General features: G+C 38.7%; 1 protein-coding gene across 1 annotated transcript in view; it reads left to right on the top strand.

Annotated features, from left to right (window-relative positions):
* CFAP70 (cilia and flagella associated protein 70) overlaps positions 1–14,464 on the top strand; it is a 99,071-nt gene that overhangs the window by 51,628 nt on the left and 32,979 nt on the right. The window contains exon 16 of the mRNA XM_045783586.2: positions 3,452–3,577. Coding sequence (XP_045639542.1) covers positions 3,452–3,577 — 126 coding nt within the window. The remainder of the gene's footprint in view (positions 1–3,451; positions 3,578–14,464) is intronic.

Below are 14,464 nucleotides of genomic sequence, written 5' to 3' on the forward strand. Positions count from 1 at the left end.
TCTTCTCAAGAGAGAGATCTGAGCTAGAAATGAGATTTGGGGAGCCATGAGTATATATATACAGGCATACCTTGGAGATATGGACAGTTTGGTTCCAGGCCACCACAATAAAGCAAATATCACAATAAAGTGAGTCAAATGAATTTTTTGGTTTCCCAGTGCATATAAAAGTTTACACCATACTGTAGTCTATTATGTGTGCAATAGCATTATGTCTAGAAAAACAATGTACATACCTTAGTTAAAAAATACTGTATTGCTAAAAAATGCTAACCATCATCAGAGCTTTCAGTGAGTCCTAACCACAGATCACAGATCACCATAACAAATATAATTAACAATGAAAAAGCTTGAATTATTGTAACAATTACACAAATGTGACACAGAGACACAAAGTGAGCAAATGCTATTAGAGTTGCCACAAACCTTCAATTTGTAAAAAAACAGAAAACAAGAAAAACAGTATCTGTGAAGCACAATAAGAGAAGATATGCCCGTAGATGCTAGTTAAACTATGGTCCTAGATGAAGCTGCTGAGAAAAACACGAGTCGAGAGAGAAGTGAGCTGTCAGTGGAGCCTATCGAACCCCCGCATTTAAAGGATAAATGAGTAAAAGAACTAATGGAGGAGATAAGTGAATTGTTAAAGAGGCAAAAGAGCCAGAAGACAGTGGTATCACGGAAGCTAAGGGAAGAGACTTTTAAGAAGAAAAAGTAGTCAACAACGTCAAATATTCCTAGGAGTTCATGGGGAGAGGGAATTGGAACAAAGTGGTCAAAGGTATAAACTTCGAGTTGCAGAATAAACAAGTACTAGGCATATAATGTACAGCATGATGACTAAAGAGAACACTGTTGTATGATATATGTGAAAGTTGTTAAAAAAGTAAATCCTAAGAGTTCTTATCACAAGAAAAAATTTTTTCTTTTTTTTCCTTTTTATTTTTATTGTGTCCATTTGAGATGATGGATACTAACTAAACTTATTGTGGTAATTATTTTACAATATATGTCTATCAAACCATTATGCTGTATGCCTTAAACTTACACAGTGATGTATGTCAATTATGTCTCAATAAAACTGGGGAAAAAGAAAACAAAATTTGAAAAGTTTTCATTGAATCTGAAAATAGGGAGGTTATTAACTTTTACATAGCAATATCAGTGAGCTAATGGAGTGGATTCAAATTATAATGAATTGTGGAGTAAATGAGTGATTAGGGAAGCAGGTGAATATAAATTCAAGAAGTTGGAAGATGAAAGGAAGGAGGGGAAAAGTAGTAGCTAGAAATTATAGAGATTTTCTTTTTAAGCTGGGGATGCCTTTCCCATGTCCAGAGGTTTGGGAAAAGGAGTCAGCAGACAGGGAAATTGAAAATAGAAGGAAAGAGAGAATAATTGATGGCAAGCCCAGAGTATATACAAGTGGGAAAGGATCAAAACAGAGAAGGATGTGACGCTTCTTCCTCAGACTGAAAGGAAAGAGATATAATGGATGCAGTGTGGGGTTCAGAAGTTTCAGTGTGGGGTTCATAAGTTGAGGGATTTCTGGCCTAATGATTTCCGTTTCCTCCGTGAAGTAATGTCTTTACTAACAGTGAAGGGAATAATGTTTGAATAAAAAGCCTGAAGAAAGAGAAGAAAATTTAGATAGTGCATCATAGCATTATGGAATATGTTGTCGAACAAGGACAACTACATAGGTTGTGGAGAATATGAAAGGCCTTCAGCTAAGGCTGAATGCCAAAGAATCAGTGGCAGCTCAGGTATTTCTTTGTGTATGCAGTTTTCCTCAGGACCTGTTAGCAGCTCTTGTCTAAGAATGAAGAAGTCAGTAGGATTGTTTTAATTTGGGAGTCTTCAGACCAAGTGCAGGAGAAGGACAAGGATACCTGGGACCTGAGTGTGCTGGTGAGAAAGTAGTATGAGTGGATGGTCATGAGGTCCAGGCTTACGCACTGGGAAAGATAGGCACATTGGAAATGAAGGAAATGAAGTCAGAGACCAGTTTTCAGGGAATTAAGTGACAAAAAGACTGAAGGCTTGTTATGTAGATTCTGGGAGTGGGATGTTAGAGGTAGTGTATTTCTGGTTTGGACAACGAAGTGTGTTGCTGGAGGGATTTGGAGGTCAAGACCATCAAAATTAAAAATAACAAAGAACAGAGGCATTAATCCATGATCAGGAGCTCTCTTTGACCCAACTCAAATTTAGTTTTACTCTCTACATCCTTCAGCAATTCTACTTGTTAATGTCACTGATAATATTTTTACTTCTAATTAAAGAATGTTGGGAGGTCTTCCTTGGCACTAGCTTCCGATCCAGGAGATTACTTATTATTCCAGACCTGCTTTCCTGGATGGGTATATAGTGTATAATATTTTTTGGGTTTTCTCCTACCTTCTGGCTATTTCTAAAATGTTTCCTTTGTGGGACATGCTTATATATCTCACTAAAAGTACAGAAGCAGCTTTCGAAGCTTTACCCTTAATCTCCTGGTTTGTTTGTTTTGATGTTTGAAGACTAGCTAGTGCTTGCCAACCTTTTTCATGTCGTGGCACCTAAGAATGATAATATTTGTCCTGTACAGTAGAGAAAATGTAGGAAGCTATTTGAGATCAAAGGAGGCTTAGGGATTTTGACTGCCCTGAGGGTTGAGGGAAACGGTTCTGCCCAAATTAATTTTTACTCACTTCTGTGAGCTTAGGTTGTTGGTATTCAGACACCCGAGCTTCTCTTTCACCCTTGACATTTCTCTTTTGAGAAATCATTAGGAAATCATTAGGCCAGAAATCCCTCAACTTATGAACCCCACACTGCAACTTCTGAACCCCACACTGCATCCATTATATCTCTTTCCTTTCAGTCTGAGGAAGAAGCGTCACATCCTTCTCTGTTTTGATCCTTTCCCACTTGTATATACTCTGGGCTTGCCATAAATTATTCTCTCTTTCCTTCTATTTTCAATTTCTCCCTGTCTGCTGACTCCTTTTCCCAAACCTCTGGACATGGGAAAGGCATCCCCAGCTTAAAAAGAAAATCTCTATAATTTCTAGCTACTACTTTTCCCCTCCTTCCTTTCATCTTCTAACTTCTTGAATTTATATTCACCTACTTCCCTAATCACTCATTTACTCCACAATTCATTATAATTTGAATCCACTCCATTAGCTCACTGATATTGCTATGTAAAAGTTAATAACCTCCCTATTTTCAGATTCAATGAAAACTTTTCAAATTTTGTTTTCTTTTTCCCCAGTTTTATTGAGACATAATTGACATACATCACTGTGTAAGTTTAAGGCATACAGCGTAATGGTTTGTTAGACATATATTGTAAAACCCCAGTATCATTTTCAACCTCATAACTGGGGTCTCACATTTAGCTTATTCTTATAAGAATTTCTATTTGTAATTGCTTTGTTTTGTTTAACATCTTGATGTTGACAAGACCATGCCAGATGATTTCCAAGGCGCTGTTTCAACCATTTACACAAGCAATGAACAGCTTCGACTCTTTGCATTTGAAGCGGAAGTCAATGAGAACTTTGAAATGGCAGCCGTGTATTATGAAGAGGTAATTAAATGTCTTCCCAATAGTAGTTGTTACTGTTATTTGTATAATATGGGTATAATGAATAGTTTTTAATTATTTGAGACCCAACAGGACTGATGAAAGGATAGACACATAAATCAATAAAAGAGTCTAAAAATAGGTCCACACAAATAAGACCATTATATTTTTGACAGAGGTGTAACGGAAATTGAATAGAGAAAAGAGTCTTTTCAAAAAAAATGGTATTAGAACCATTGGTCATCCATATGCAAAAAATGAACTTTGACCTAAACCTCAAACATATAAAAAATCAACTTAAGGGACACCTGGGTGGCTCAGTTGGTTGAGCATCCAACTGTTGATCTTGATCAGGTCTTGATCTCAGGGTTGTGAATTCAACCCATGCTGGGCTCCAGGCTGGGTGTGGAACCTACTTAAAAAAAAATCAACTTGAAATGAACCATGGTTCTGAATGTAAAACATAAAACTATAAAAATTTTAGAAGAAAAAAAAGAAGAAAGTCTTCATGACCTGGAGTTTAGGTAAAGAGTTCTTGGACATGACACAAAAGCATGATCCATAAAAGAAAAATAGGATAAATGGAACTTCATCAAAATTAAAATTGTGTGATCTGTAAAAGATACTATTAACAAAAAGAAAAGAAAAGGTAGAGACTAGGAAAAAATATCTGCAAAGCGTATATCTGACAGAAGATTTGTATCCAGAATATTAAGAACTCCCAAAATTCAACAATAGAAAAACAACTAAATAAAAATTGGTGAAAAATTTGAACAGGTATTTCACTAAAGAGGACATAAATATGATAAATAAGAACATGAAAAGATGTTCAACATCATTAGCCATTAGGGAATGCAAATTCAAACCACAATAAGGTGCCACTGCAATTTATTAGAATAACTAAAATGAGACTTCCGGTTAAGATGGCAGAGGAGTAGGAGACACCTTTTTCAGCCGGTCCCCTGAGTCCAGCTGGATAGGTACCAGACCAGCCTAAACAACCACAGAACCAGCCTGAGATGCAGGAAGATGCATCTGGATCTCTACAAATGAACATCTCCAGCGCTGAGTATTGAGGTACGAAGCGGGGAGCCATGAAACCGCGCACAGATATCGGAAGATAAACAGAAGGGGGAGGGAGCTGCCGCATTCGGGCACCGGGAAGCGGCAGCCACTTGCACGGGAGAGCGGGCGGGGCTCGCGGACGGCACCCGCAAAACAGCAGACTGAGACCGTGAGCCGGGAGCGCGGCCACCAGGCATCTCGCGGAACCCCGGAATCCCGGTGCGCTCACTGGATCCAGACTGAGACCGGGAGATCCGGGAGCGCGCGCGGGGCGGCTGGTGGCGTTAGAAACACAAAGGACGGAGACACGCCGGCCCTGGAAGTGAGGGCTGGGACGCCGGGTGTGGGGCGCACATCCCGGGACGCTGCAGGGTTGAGCAGCACCAACAGAAACAGAGTTAAAGTGGCCAGAACATTAGTAGAGAATGGGCCGCAATCCCTCTGTTCTGTGACAGAGGCTGAAATTCGGCCGCTGCTGCTCTGACTCTCAGAAGAGGCACAGCAGACCGCCAGGGAAAGCCGCCAGAGAACAAAAGCCTGGAAATACCGGCTCAGAGAGTGCCCATCCCCATCCCCCCTCGCAGGGGACACGGAGACTCTACCCAAACAGGGCTGCCTGAGTATCGGCGCGGCAGGCCCCTCCCCCAGAACACAGAAGGCAGGCTGAAAAATCAAGAAGCCCACAACCCGGGCGCCTGGGTGGCGCAGTCATTGAGCGCCTGTCTTCGGCTCAGGGCGTGATCCCGGCGTTCCGGAAAGGAGTCCCTCATCGGGCTCCTCCGCTGGGAGCCTGCTTCTTCCTCTCCCACTCCCCTGCCTGTGTTCCCTCTCTCGCTGGTTGGCTGCCACATAAATAAATAAATAAATAAAATCTTTAAAGAAGAAGCCCACATCCCTAAGATCCCTATAAAACAAGGGGCACGGCCTGGGACCCAGTCAATAATTTGGGCTCTGGACAGCCCCGCAACCTCTCCTTATCAGAATGACAAGAAGGAGAAGCCCCTCCCCCCAGCAAAGAAAAGACAGTGAGTCTGTGGCCTCTGCCACAGAAATAATGGATATGGATGTAACCAAAGTATCAGAAATGGAATTCAGAGTAACGATGGTCAAAATGATGAGTAGAATTGAAAAAACTATTAACGAAAAGGTTACTGAGAATATAGAATCCCTAAGGACAGAAATGAGAGCGAATCTGACAGAAATTAAAAATTCTATGAGCCAAATGCAGGCAAAACTAGAGGCTCTGACGGCCAGGGTCACAGAAGCAGAGGAACGGGTTAGTGAATTGGAGGATGGGTTAATAGAGGAAAAAACGAAAATAGAAGCTGCTCTTAAAAAAATCCAAGCCCACGAATGTAGGTTACGGGAGATTACTGACTCAATGAAACGATCCAATGTTAGAATCATCGGCATCCCCGAGGGGGTGGAGAAAAACAGAGGTCTAGAAGAGATATTTGAACAAATTGTAGCTGAAAACTTCCCTAATCTAGCGAGGGAAATAAACATTCATGTCCAAGAGGCAGAGAGGACCCCTCCCAAGCTCAACCACGACAAACCTACGCCACGTCACGTCATAGTGCAATCCGCAAATATTAGATCCAATGACACAGTATTGAAAGCGGCCAGGGCAAAGAAATTTCTCACGTACCAAGGCAAAGGCATCAGAATTACATCAGACCTGTCTACACAGACCTGGAATGAGAGAAAGGGTTGGGGGAGCATATTTAAAGCTCTTTCAGAGAAAAACATGCAGCCAAGGATCCTTTATCCAGCAAGGCTGTCATTCAGAATTGATGGAGAAATAAAGACATTTCAGAATCGCCAGTCACTAACCAATTTTGTAACCACGAAACCAGCCCTACAGAAGATATTACGGGGGGTTCTATAAAAGTAAAAAGGCCCCAAGAGTGGTACAGAACAGAAAGTCACAGCCAATACAAACAAAGACTTTACTGGCAACATGGCATCATTAAAATCATATCTCTCAGTACTCAGTCTTAATGTTAATGGCTTAAATTCTCCCGTAAATGCCACAGGGCTGCAGATTGGATAAAAAGAAATGACCCATCCATTTGCTGTCTACAAGAGACTCATTTCGAACCCAAAGATGCATTCAGACTGAGAGTAAGGGGATGGAGTACCATCTTTCATGCAAATGGACCTCAAAAGAAAGCTGGGGTAGCAATTCTCATATCAGATAAATTGGATTTTAAACTACAGACTATAGTTAGAGACGCAGAAGGGCACTATATTATTCTTAAAGGAAGTATTCAACAAGTGGATATGACAATTATAAATATATATGCCCCCAACAGGGGAGCAGCAAGATACACAAGCCAACTCTTAACCAGAATAAAGAGACATATAAATAAAAATACATTAATAGTAGGGGACCTCAACACTCCACTATCAGAAATAGACAGAACACCCTGGCAAAAACTAAGCAAAGAATCAAAGGCTTTGAATGCCATACTCGACAAGTTGGACCTCATAGATATATATAGAACACTACACCCCAGAACCAAAGAATACTCATTCTATTCTAATGCCCATGGAACACTCTCAAGAATAGACCATGTTCTGGGACACAAAACAGGTCTCAACCGATACCAAAAGATTGAAATTATCCCCTGCATATTCTCAGACCACAACGCTCTGAAATTGGAACTTAACCACAAGGAAAAATTTGGAAGAAATTCAAACACTTGGAGACTAAGAACCATCCTGCTCAGGAATGACTCGATAAACCAGGAAATCAAAAATCAAATTAAACAATTTATGGAGACCAATGAGAATGAAAATACAACAGTCTAAAACCTATGGGATATGGCAAAGGCAGTCCTAAGGGAAAAATACATAGCCATCCAAGCCTCACTCAAAAGAATAGAAAAATCTAAAATGCAGTTTTTATATTCTCACCTCAAGAAGCTGGAACAGCAATAGAGGGACAGGCCTAATCCACGCACGAGGAAGCAGTTGACCAAAATTAGAGCTGAAATCAATCAAGCAGAAACCAGAAGTACAGTAGAGCAGATCAACAGGACTAGAAGCTGGTTCTTTGAGAGAATCAATAAAATTGACAGACCACTGGCAAGACTTATCCAAAAGACAAGAGAAAGGACCCAGATTATTAAAATTATGAATGAAAAAGGAGAGGTCACGATGAACACCATTGAAATTGGAAGGATTATTAGAAATTTTTATCAACAGCTATATGCCAATAAACTAAGCAATCTGGAAGAGATGGAATCCTTCCTGGAAACCTATAAACTACTAAGATTGAAACTGGAAGAAATTGATTTCTTAAACAGGCCAATTAATTATGAAGAAATTGAGTCAGTGATAAACAACCTTCCAAATAACAAAACTCCAGGCCCGGACGGTTTTCCTGGGGAATTCTACCAAGCATTCAAAGAAGAAATAATACCTATTCTCCTAAAGCTATTTCAAAAAATAGAAACAGAAGGAAAGCTACCAAACTCATTCTATGAGGCCAATATTACCTTGATCCCCAAACCAGGCAAAGACCCCCTCAAAAAGGAGAATTACAGACCGATTTCCCTAATGAATATGGACGCCAAAATCCTCAACAAGATACTTGCTAATAGAATCCAACAGTACATTAAAAGGATTATCCATCACGATCAAGTGGGATTCATACCTGGGATGCAAGCGTGGTTCAATATTCGCAAATCAATCAGCGTGATACATCATATCAACAAGAAAAGACTCAGGAACCATATGATCTTCTCAATCTATGCCGAAAAAGCATTTGACAAAATAAAGCATCCTTTCCTGATTAAAACCCTTCAGAGTGTAGGAATAGAAGGTACATTTCTCAATCTCATAAAAGCCATCTATGAAAAGCCTACTGCAAATATTATTCTCAATGGGGAAAAGCTGGAAGCCTTTCCCTTAAGATCAGGAACTCGACAAGGATGCCCACTCTCGCCACTATTATTCAACATAGTACTAGAAGTCCTTGCAACAGCAATCAGACGACAAAAAGGGATCAAAGGTATTCAAATCGGCAAAGAAGAAGTCAAAATGTCTCTCTTCGCAGATGACATGATACTCTATATGGAAAACCCAAAAGAAGCCACTCCCAAACTATTAGAAGTTATAGAGCAATTCAGTAACATGGCGGGATACAAAATCAGTGCTCGGAAATCAGTTGCATTTCTATACACGAATAATGAGACCGAAGAAAGAGAAATTAGGGAATCCATCCCATTTACAATAGCACCAAAAACCATACGTTACCTTGGAATTAACTTAACCAGAGACGTAAAGGACCTATATTCTAGAAACTATAAATCACTCTTGAAAGACATTGAGGAAGACATAAAGAGATGGAAAGATATTCCATGCTCATGGATCGGAAGAATTAACATAGTTAAAATGTCCATGCTACCCAGAGCAATCTACACTTTCAATGCTATCCCGATCAAAATACCGAGGTCATTTTTCAAAGAACTGGAACAAACAGTCCTTAAATTTGTATGGAAACAGAAAAGGCCCCGAATCTCCAAGGAACTGTTGAAAAGGAAAAACAAAGCTGGGGGCATCACAATGCCGGATTTCGAGCTGTACTACAAAGCTGTGATCACCAAGACAGCATGGTACTGGCACAAAAACAGACACATAGACCAATGGAACAGAATAGAGAGCCCAGAAATGGACCCTCGGCTCTTTGGGCACCTAATATTTGATAAAGCAGGAAAAAACATCCGGTGGGAAAAAGACAGTCTCTTCAATAAATGGTGCTGGGAAAATTGGACAGCTACATGCAAAAGAATGAAACTTGACCACTATCTCACACCATACACAAAAATAAACTCCAAATGGATGAAAGACCTCGATGTGAGACAGGAATCTATCAAAATCCTAGAGGAGAACATAGGCAGCAACCTCTACGACATCGGCCAAAGCAACCTTTTTCATGACACATCCCCAAAGGCAAGAGAAACAAAAGATAAAATGAATTTATGGGACTTCATCAAGATTAAAAGTTTCTGCACATCCAAGGAAACAGTCAGAAAAACTAAGAGGCAGCCCACGGAATGGGAGAATATATTTGCAAATGACACTACAGATAAAGGACTGGTATCCAAGATCTACAAAGAACTTCTCAAACTCAATACACGAGAAACAAATAAACAAATCAAAAAATGGGCAGAAGATATGAACAGACACTTTTCCAATGAAGACATACAAATGGCTAACAGACACATGAAAAAATGTTCAAAATCATTAGCCATCAAGGAAATTCAAATCAAAACCACACTGAGATACCACCTTACGCCAGTTAGAATGGCAAAAATAGACAAGGCAAGAAACAATTGTTGGAGAGGATGTGGAGAAAGGGGATCCCTCCTACATTGTTGGTGGGAATGCAAGTTGGTACAGCTACTCTGGAAAACAGTGTGGAGGTCCCTTAAAAAGTTACAAATTGAGCTACCCTATGACCCAGCCATTGCACTACTGGGTGTTTACCCCAAAGATACAGATGTAGTGAAGAGAAGGGCCATATGCACCCCAATGTTCATAGCAGCAATGTCCACAATAGCTAAATCGTGGAAGGAGCCGAGATGCCCTTCAACAGATGACTGGATTAAGAAGTTGTGGTCCATATATACAATGGAATATTACTCAGCTATCAGAAAGAACGAGTTCTCAACATTTGCTACAACATGAACGGCACTGGAGGAGATAATGCTAAGTGAAATAAGTCAAGCAGAGAAAGACAACTATCATATGATTTCTCTCATCTATGGAACATAAGAACTAGGAAGATCGGTAGGGGAAGAAAGGGATAAAGAAAGGGGGGGTAATCAGAAGGGGGAATGAAACATGAGAGACTATGGACTATGAGAAACAAACTGAGGGCCTCAGAGGGGAGGGGTATGGGGGAATGGGATAGGCTGGTGATGGGTAGTAAGGAGGGCACGTATTGCATGGTGCACTGGGTGTTATACACAACTAATGAATCATCGAGCCTTACATCGGAAACCGGGGATGTACTGTATGGTGACTAACATAATATAATAAAAAATAAAAAAAAGTTAAGATGGTAAATTTTATGTTCTGTGTTTTTGAGCACAATAAAAAATAATAAACAGATATGAGCTCCGGAAAAAAAAAAGAATAACTAAAATGAAAAATGATGACAATATGAGGTGCTGGTGAGGATACAAAGCAACTGGAACCCTCATACTTTGTTGGAGGAAATGAATGATAAAGGAACTCTGGAAAATAGTTCGGCAGTTCCTTACACATTTACCGTATGACCTTCCTGGGTATTTACCTTAAAGAAATATAATCTTATATACATGAATTCTTATAGCAACTTTATTCATAATTGCTCAAACCAGAAACAACTCAAATGTTCTTTAAAGGGTGAATAAATGAACAAGCTATGGTTTATCCATATAATGAAATACTATTCAGCAAGAGAAGAAATGAGCTACTAATACAACTTGGATGAATCGCAAAGGCATTATAGTGAGTGAAAGAAGCCACTGTCAAAAGGTTATGTACCCTATAATGTCATTTTATGACATTCTATTTTAATTAAAGTTTAGTTGAATATAATATCATATTGTATTAGTTTCATGTGTACAACATAGTGATTTGACAATTATATACATTATGAAATGCTTACCACAATAAGCATACTTAGTATCTGTCACCATACAAGTTATTACAATATTATTGACTATATTCCCTATGCTATACTTCTCAATCCTGTGACTTATTTATTTTAAAACTGGCAGTTTGTACGTCTTAATCCCCTTCACCTATTTTGCCCATCCTTCCACTCCTCCCTCTGGCAACTACCAGTTTTCTATATTTATAAGTCCATTTCTGGGTTGGTTTTGTTGTTGTTGTTGTTTATTTGTTTTGTTTTTTAGTTTCCACATATAAATGGAGTCATATGGTATTCATCTGTTTCTGTCTGACTTATTTCACTTAGTGTATTACCTTCAGGTCCATCCATGTTGTTGTAAATGGCAAGATATCATTCTTTTTATGGTTGAATAATATTCTATTGCATATGTATACCACAGTTTCTTTATATCCTTCATCTATCAGTGGACACTTAGGTTGCTTCTGTATCTTGGCTATTGTAAATGATGTTTCAATAAACATGGTGGTGCATATCTTTTCAAATTACTGTTTTGGTTTTCTTTGAGTAAATGTCCAGAAGTGGAATTACTGGGTTGTATGGTATTTCTATTTTTAATTTTCTGAGGAAACTCCATACTGTTTTCCATAGCGACTGCACCAGTTTACATTCCCACCAACAATGGACAAGGGTTCCTTTTTCTCTACATCCTAACCAGCACTTGTTATTTCTCATCTTTTGGTACTAGCCATTCTGACTGGTGTGAAGTGGTATCTCATTGTGGTTTTGATTTACTTTCCCCTGATAATTAGTGATGTTGAGCATATATTCACGTGTCTGCTGGACACCTGTATGTCTTTTTTCAAAAAATGTCTATTCAGGTCCTCTGTCCATTGATTTTAAATATTTTATTTTATTTATTTGAGAGAGAGAGAAAGAGTGAGAGAGAGTACAAGCAGGGGGAGGGGAGCAGAGGGAGAAGGAGAAGCAGGCTCTCTGCTCTGCAGATCTCAGGACTCCGGTATAATGACCTGAGCAGAAGGCAGATGTTTAACCAACTGAACCACCCAGGCACCCCTCTCTGTCCATTTTCAATTGTATTATTTGGTTTTTTGGTGTTGAGTTGTGTGGGGGTGGAGGAATGGGCAAAATAGGTGAAGGGGATGAAGAGGTACAAGCTTACAGTTATAAAATAAATAAATTACAAGATAAATAAATATGAGAAGTACAGCCTAGGGAATATATAATAATTTTTGTATGGTGACAGATGGTAACTACACTTGATGAGTAGTTTTGTGATTTTGTGATCCATATAGTTGTCAAATTACTATGTTGTACATCTGAAACAAATACAATATTGTATGTCAACTATATGTCAATAAAAAAATAAATATAAAGTGTACAGTGGTATTTAGTTTACTTATAGAATTGTGTAACCATCACCTCAATCTAATTTTTACCAAAAAAAAGTTTTTAAAATATTTTATTTGTTCATTTGAGAGAGAGAGAGAGCGTAAGCATGAGCAGGGGGGGATGGGCAGAGGGTGAAGCAGGCTCCCCGCTGAGCGGGGACCCTGTCAGGGCTCAATCCCAGGACCCTGGGATCATGACCGAGCTAAGGCAGACACTTAAATGACTGAACCACCCAGGCGCCCTTACAAAAATTTTTAATAGTCTCTATACCCAACATGGGGCTTGAACTCATGACCCCAAGATGAAGAATCACATGCTCCTCAACTGAGCCAGCCAGTGCCCCTAATTTTTGATAGACTTTTTAAAGAGCAGTTTTAGGTTCATAGTAATACTATAATCTAATTTTAGAGCATTTGCACTACCCCAAAAAGAAACCTTGTACCCATTAGCAATCACTTCTTATTCCTCTTTACTGCTAGCCCAAGGCAACCATTAATTTACTTTATATATAGGTTTGCCTGTTGTAGACAGTTTATATAAATGCAATCATACATATCACAAAGAAAATGAAAACACTAATCTGAAAAGATATATACATCTCTATGTTTATTGCAACATTATTTATAATAGCCAAGTTATAAAGCAACCCAAGTGTACACCGGTAGCTGAGTAAAGAAAATGTGGTATATATATATTCAGCCATAGAAAAGAATGAGCTCTTGCCATTTGCAACAATATGGATGGACCTAGAGGGTATAATGCTAAATGAAATAAGTCAGACAGAGAAAGACAAGTCCATATGATTCCACTCATGCGTGGAATTTAGGAAACAAAACAGAAGAACAAAGGGGAGAAAAGGGGGAAAAAAAGCTCTTAAATAACGAGGACAAACTGGTGGTTGCCAGAAGGGAGGTGGGTGGGGGGATGGGTGAAATAGATAAAGCAGATGGAGAGTACACTTGATCATGATGAGTACTGAGTACTGGTATAGAATTGTTGAATTATTATATTGTGCACCTAAAATGAATATAACACTGCATGTTAACATACAGCATAAATGTATAACATACATGTATAAATGGAATCATACAATATGTGGTCTTTTGTGACTACCTTCTTTCACTTAGCATAATGTTTCTAAAAGTCGTTCATGCCATAGCATGTATTAGTATTTTATTCCTTTTAATGGCTTAATAACATTCCATTGTGTAGATACAGCACATTTTGTTTATTTGTTCATTAGGTGTGGGTATTTGACTGATTTCTACTTTTTGCCTATTATGGATAATGCTGTTATGAACATTCATATATAAAGTGTTTAAGTTTTGTAGGGACCTGTGTTTTTAGTTCTCTTGTGTGTATACTTAGGAGTGGAAGTGCTGGGTTATATGGTAATTCTATGCTTAACTTTTTGAGGAAATGCCAAACTGTTTTCCAAAAGGTTATACTATTTTACATTCCCACCAGCAATAAATGACGGTTTCATTTTTTTTCATATTCTCACTAATTCTTATTATTATACATCTTTTTAAAATTATAACCATTCTAATGGGTGTGAAGGGATATCTCATTGTAATTTTATTTTGAAATTTTCTAATGACTGGTGATTTTGAACATATTTGCACATTTATACTTTTTAAATAAGAAAATATGTTCCAAATTCTAAATTAATTGATAGAGGAATAGTTAGACTACAACAATTTTAAAACATCAGTCCATATAAATATGTTATGTCCTTTTGTGACTAGCTTATTTCACTTTGCATATGTCCTCAAGGTTCATCC

This window comes from Ursus americanus, chromosome 6, assembly GCF_024610735.1.
Source record: "Ursus americanus isolate L20-20 chromosome 6, mUrsAme1.1.p, whole genome shotgun sequence".
NCBI lineage: Eukaryota > Metazoa > Chordata > Mammalia > Carnivora > Ursidae > Ursus > Ursus americanus.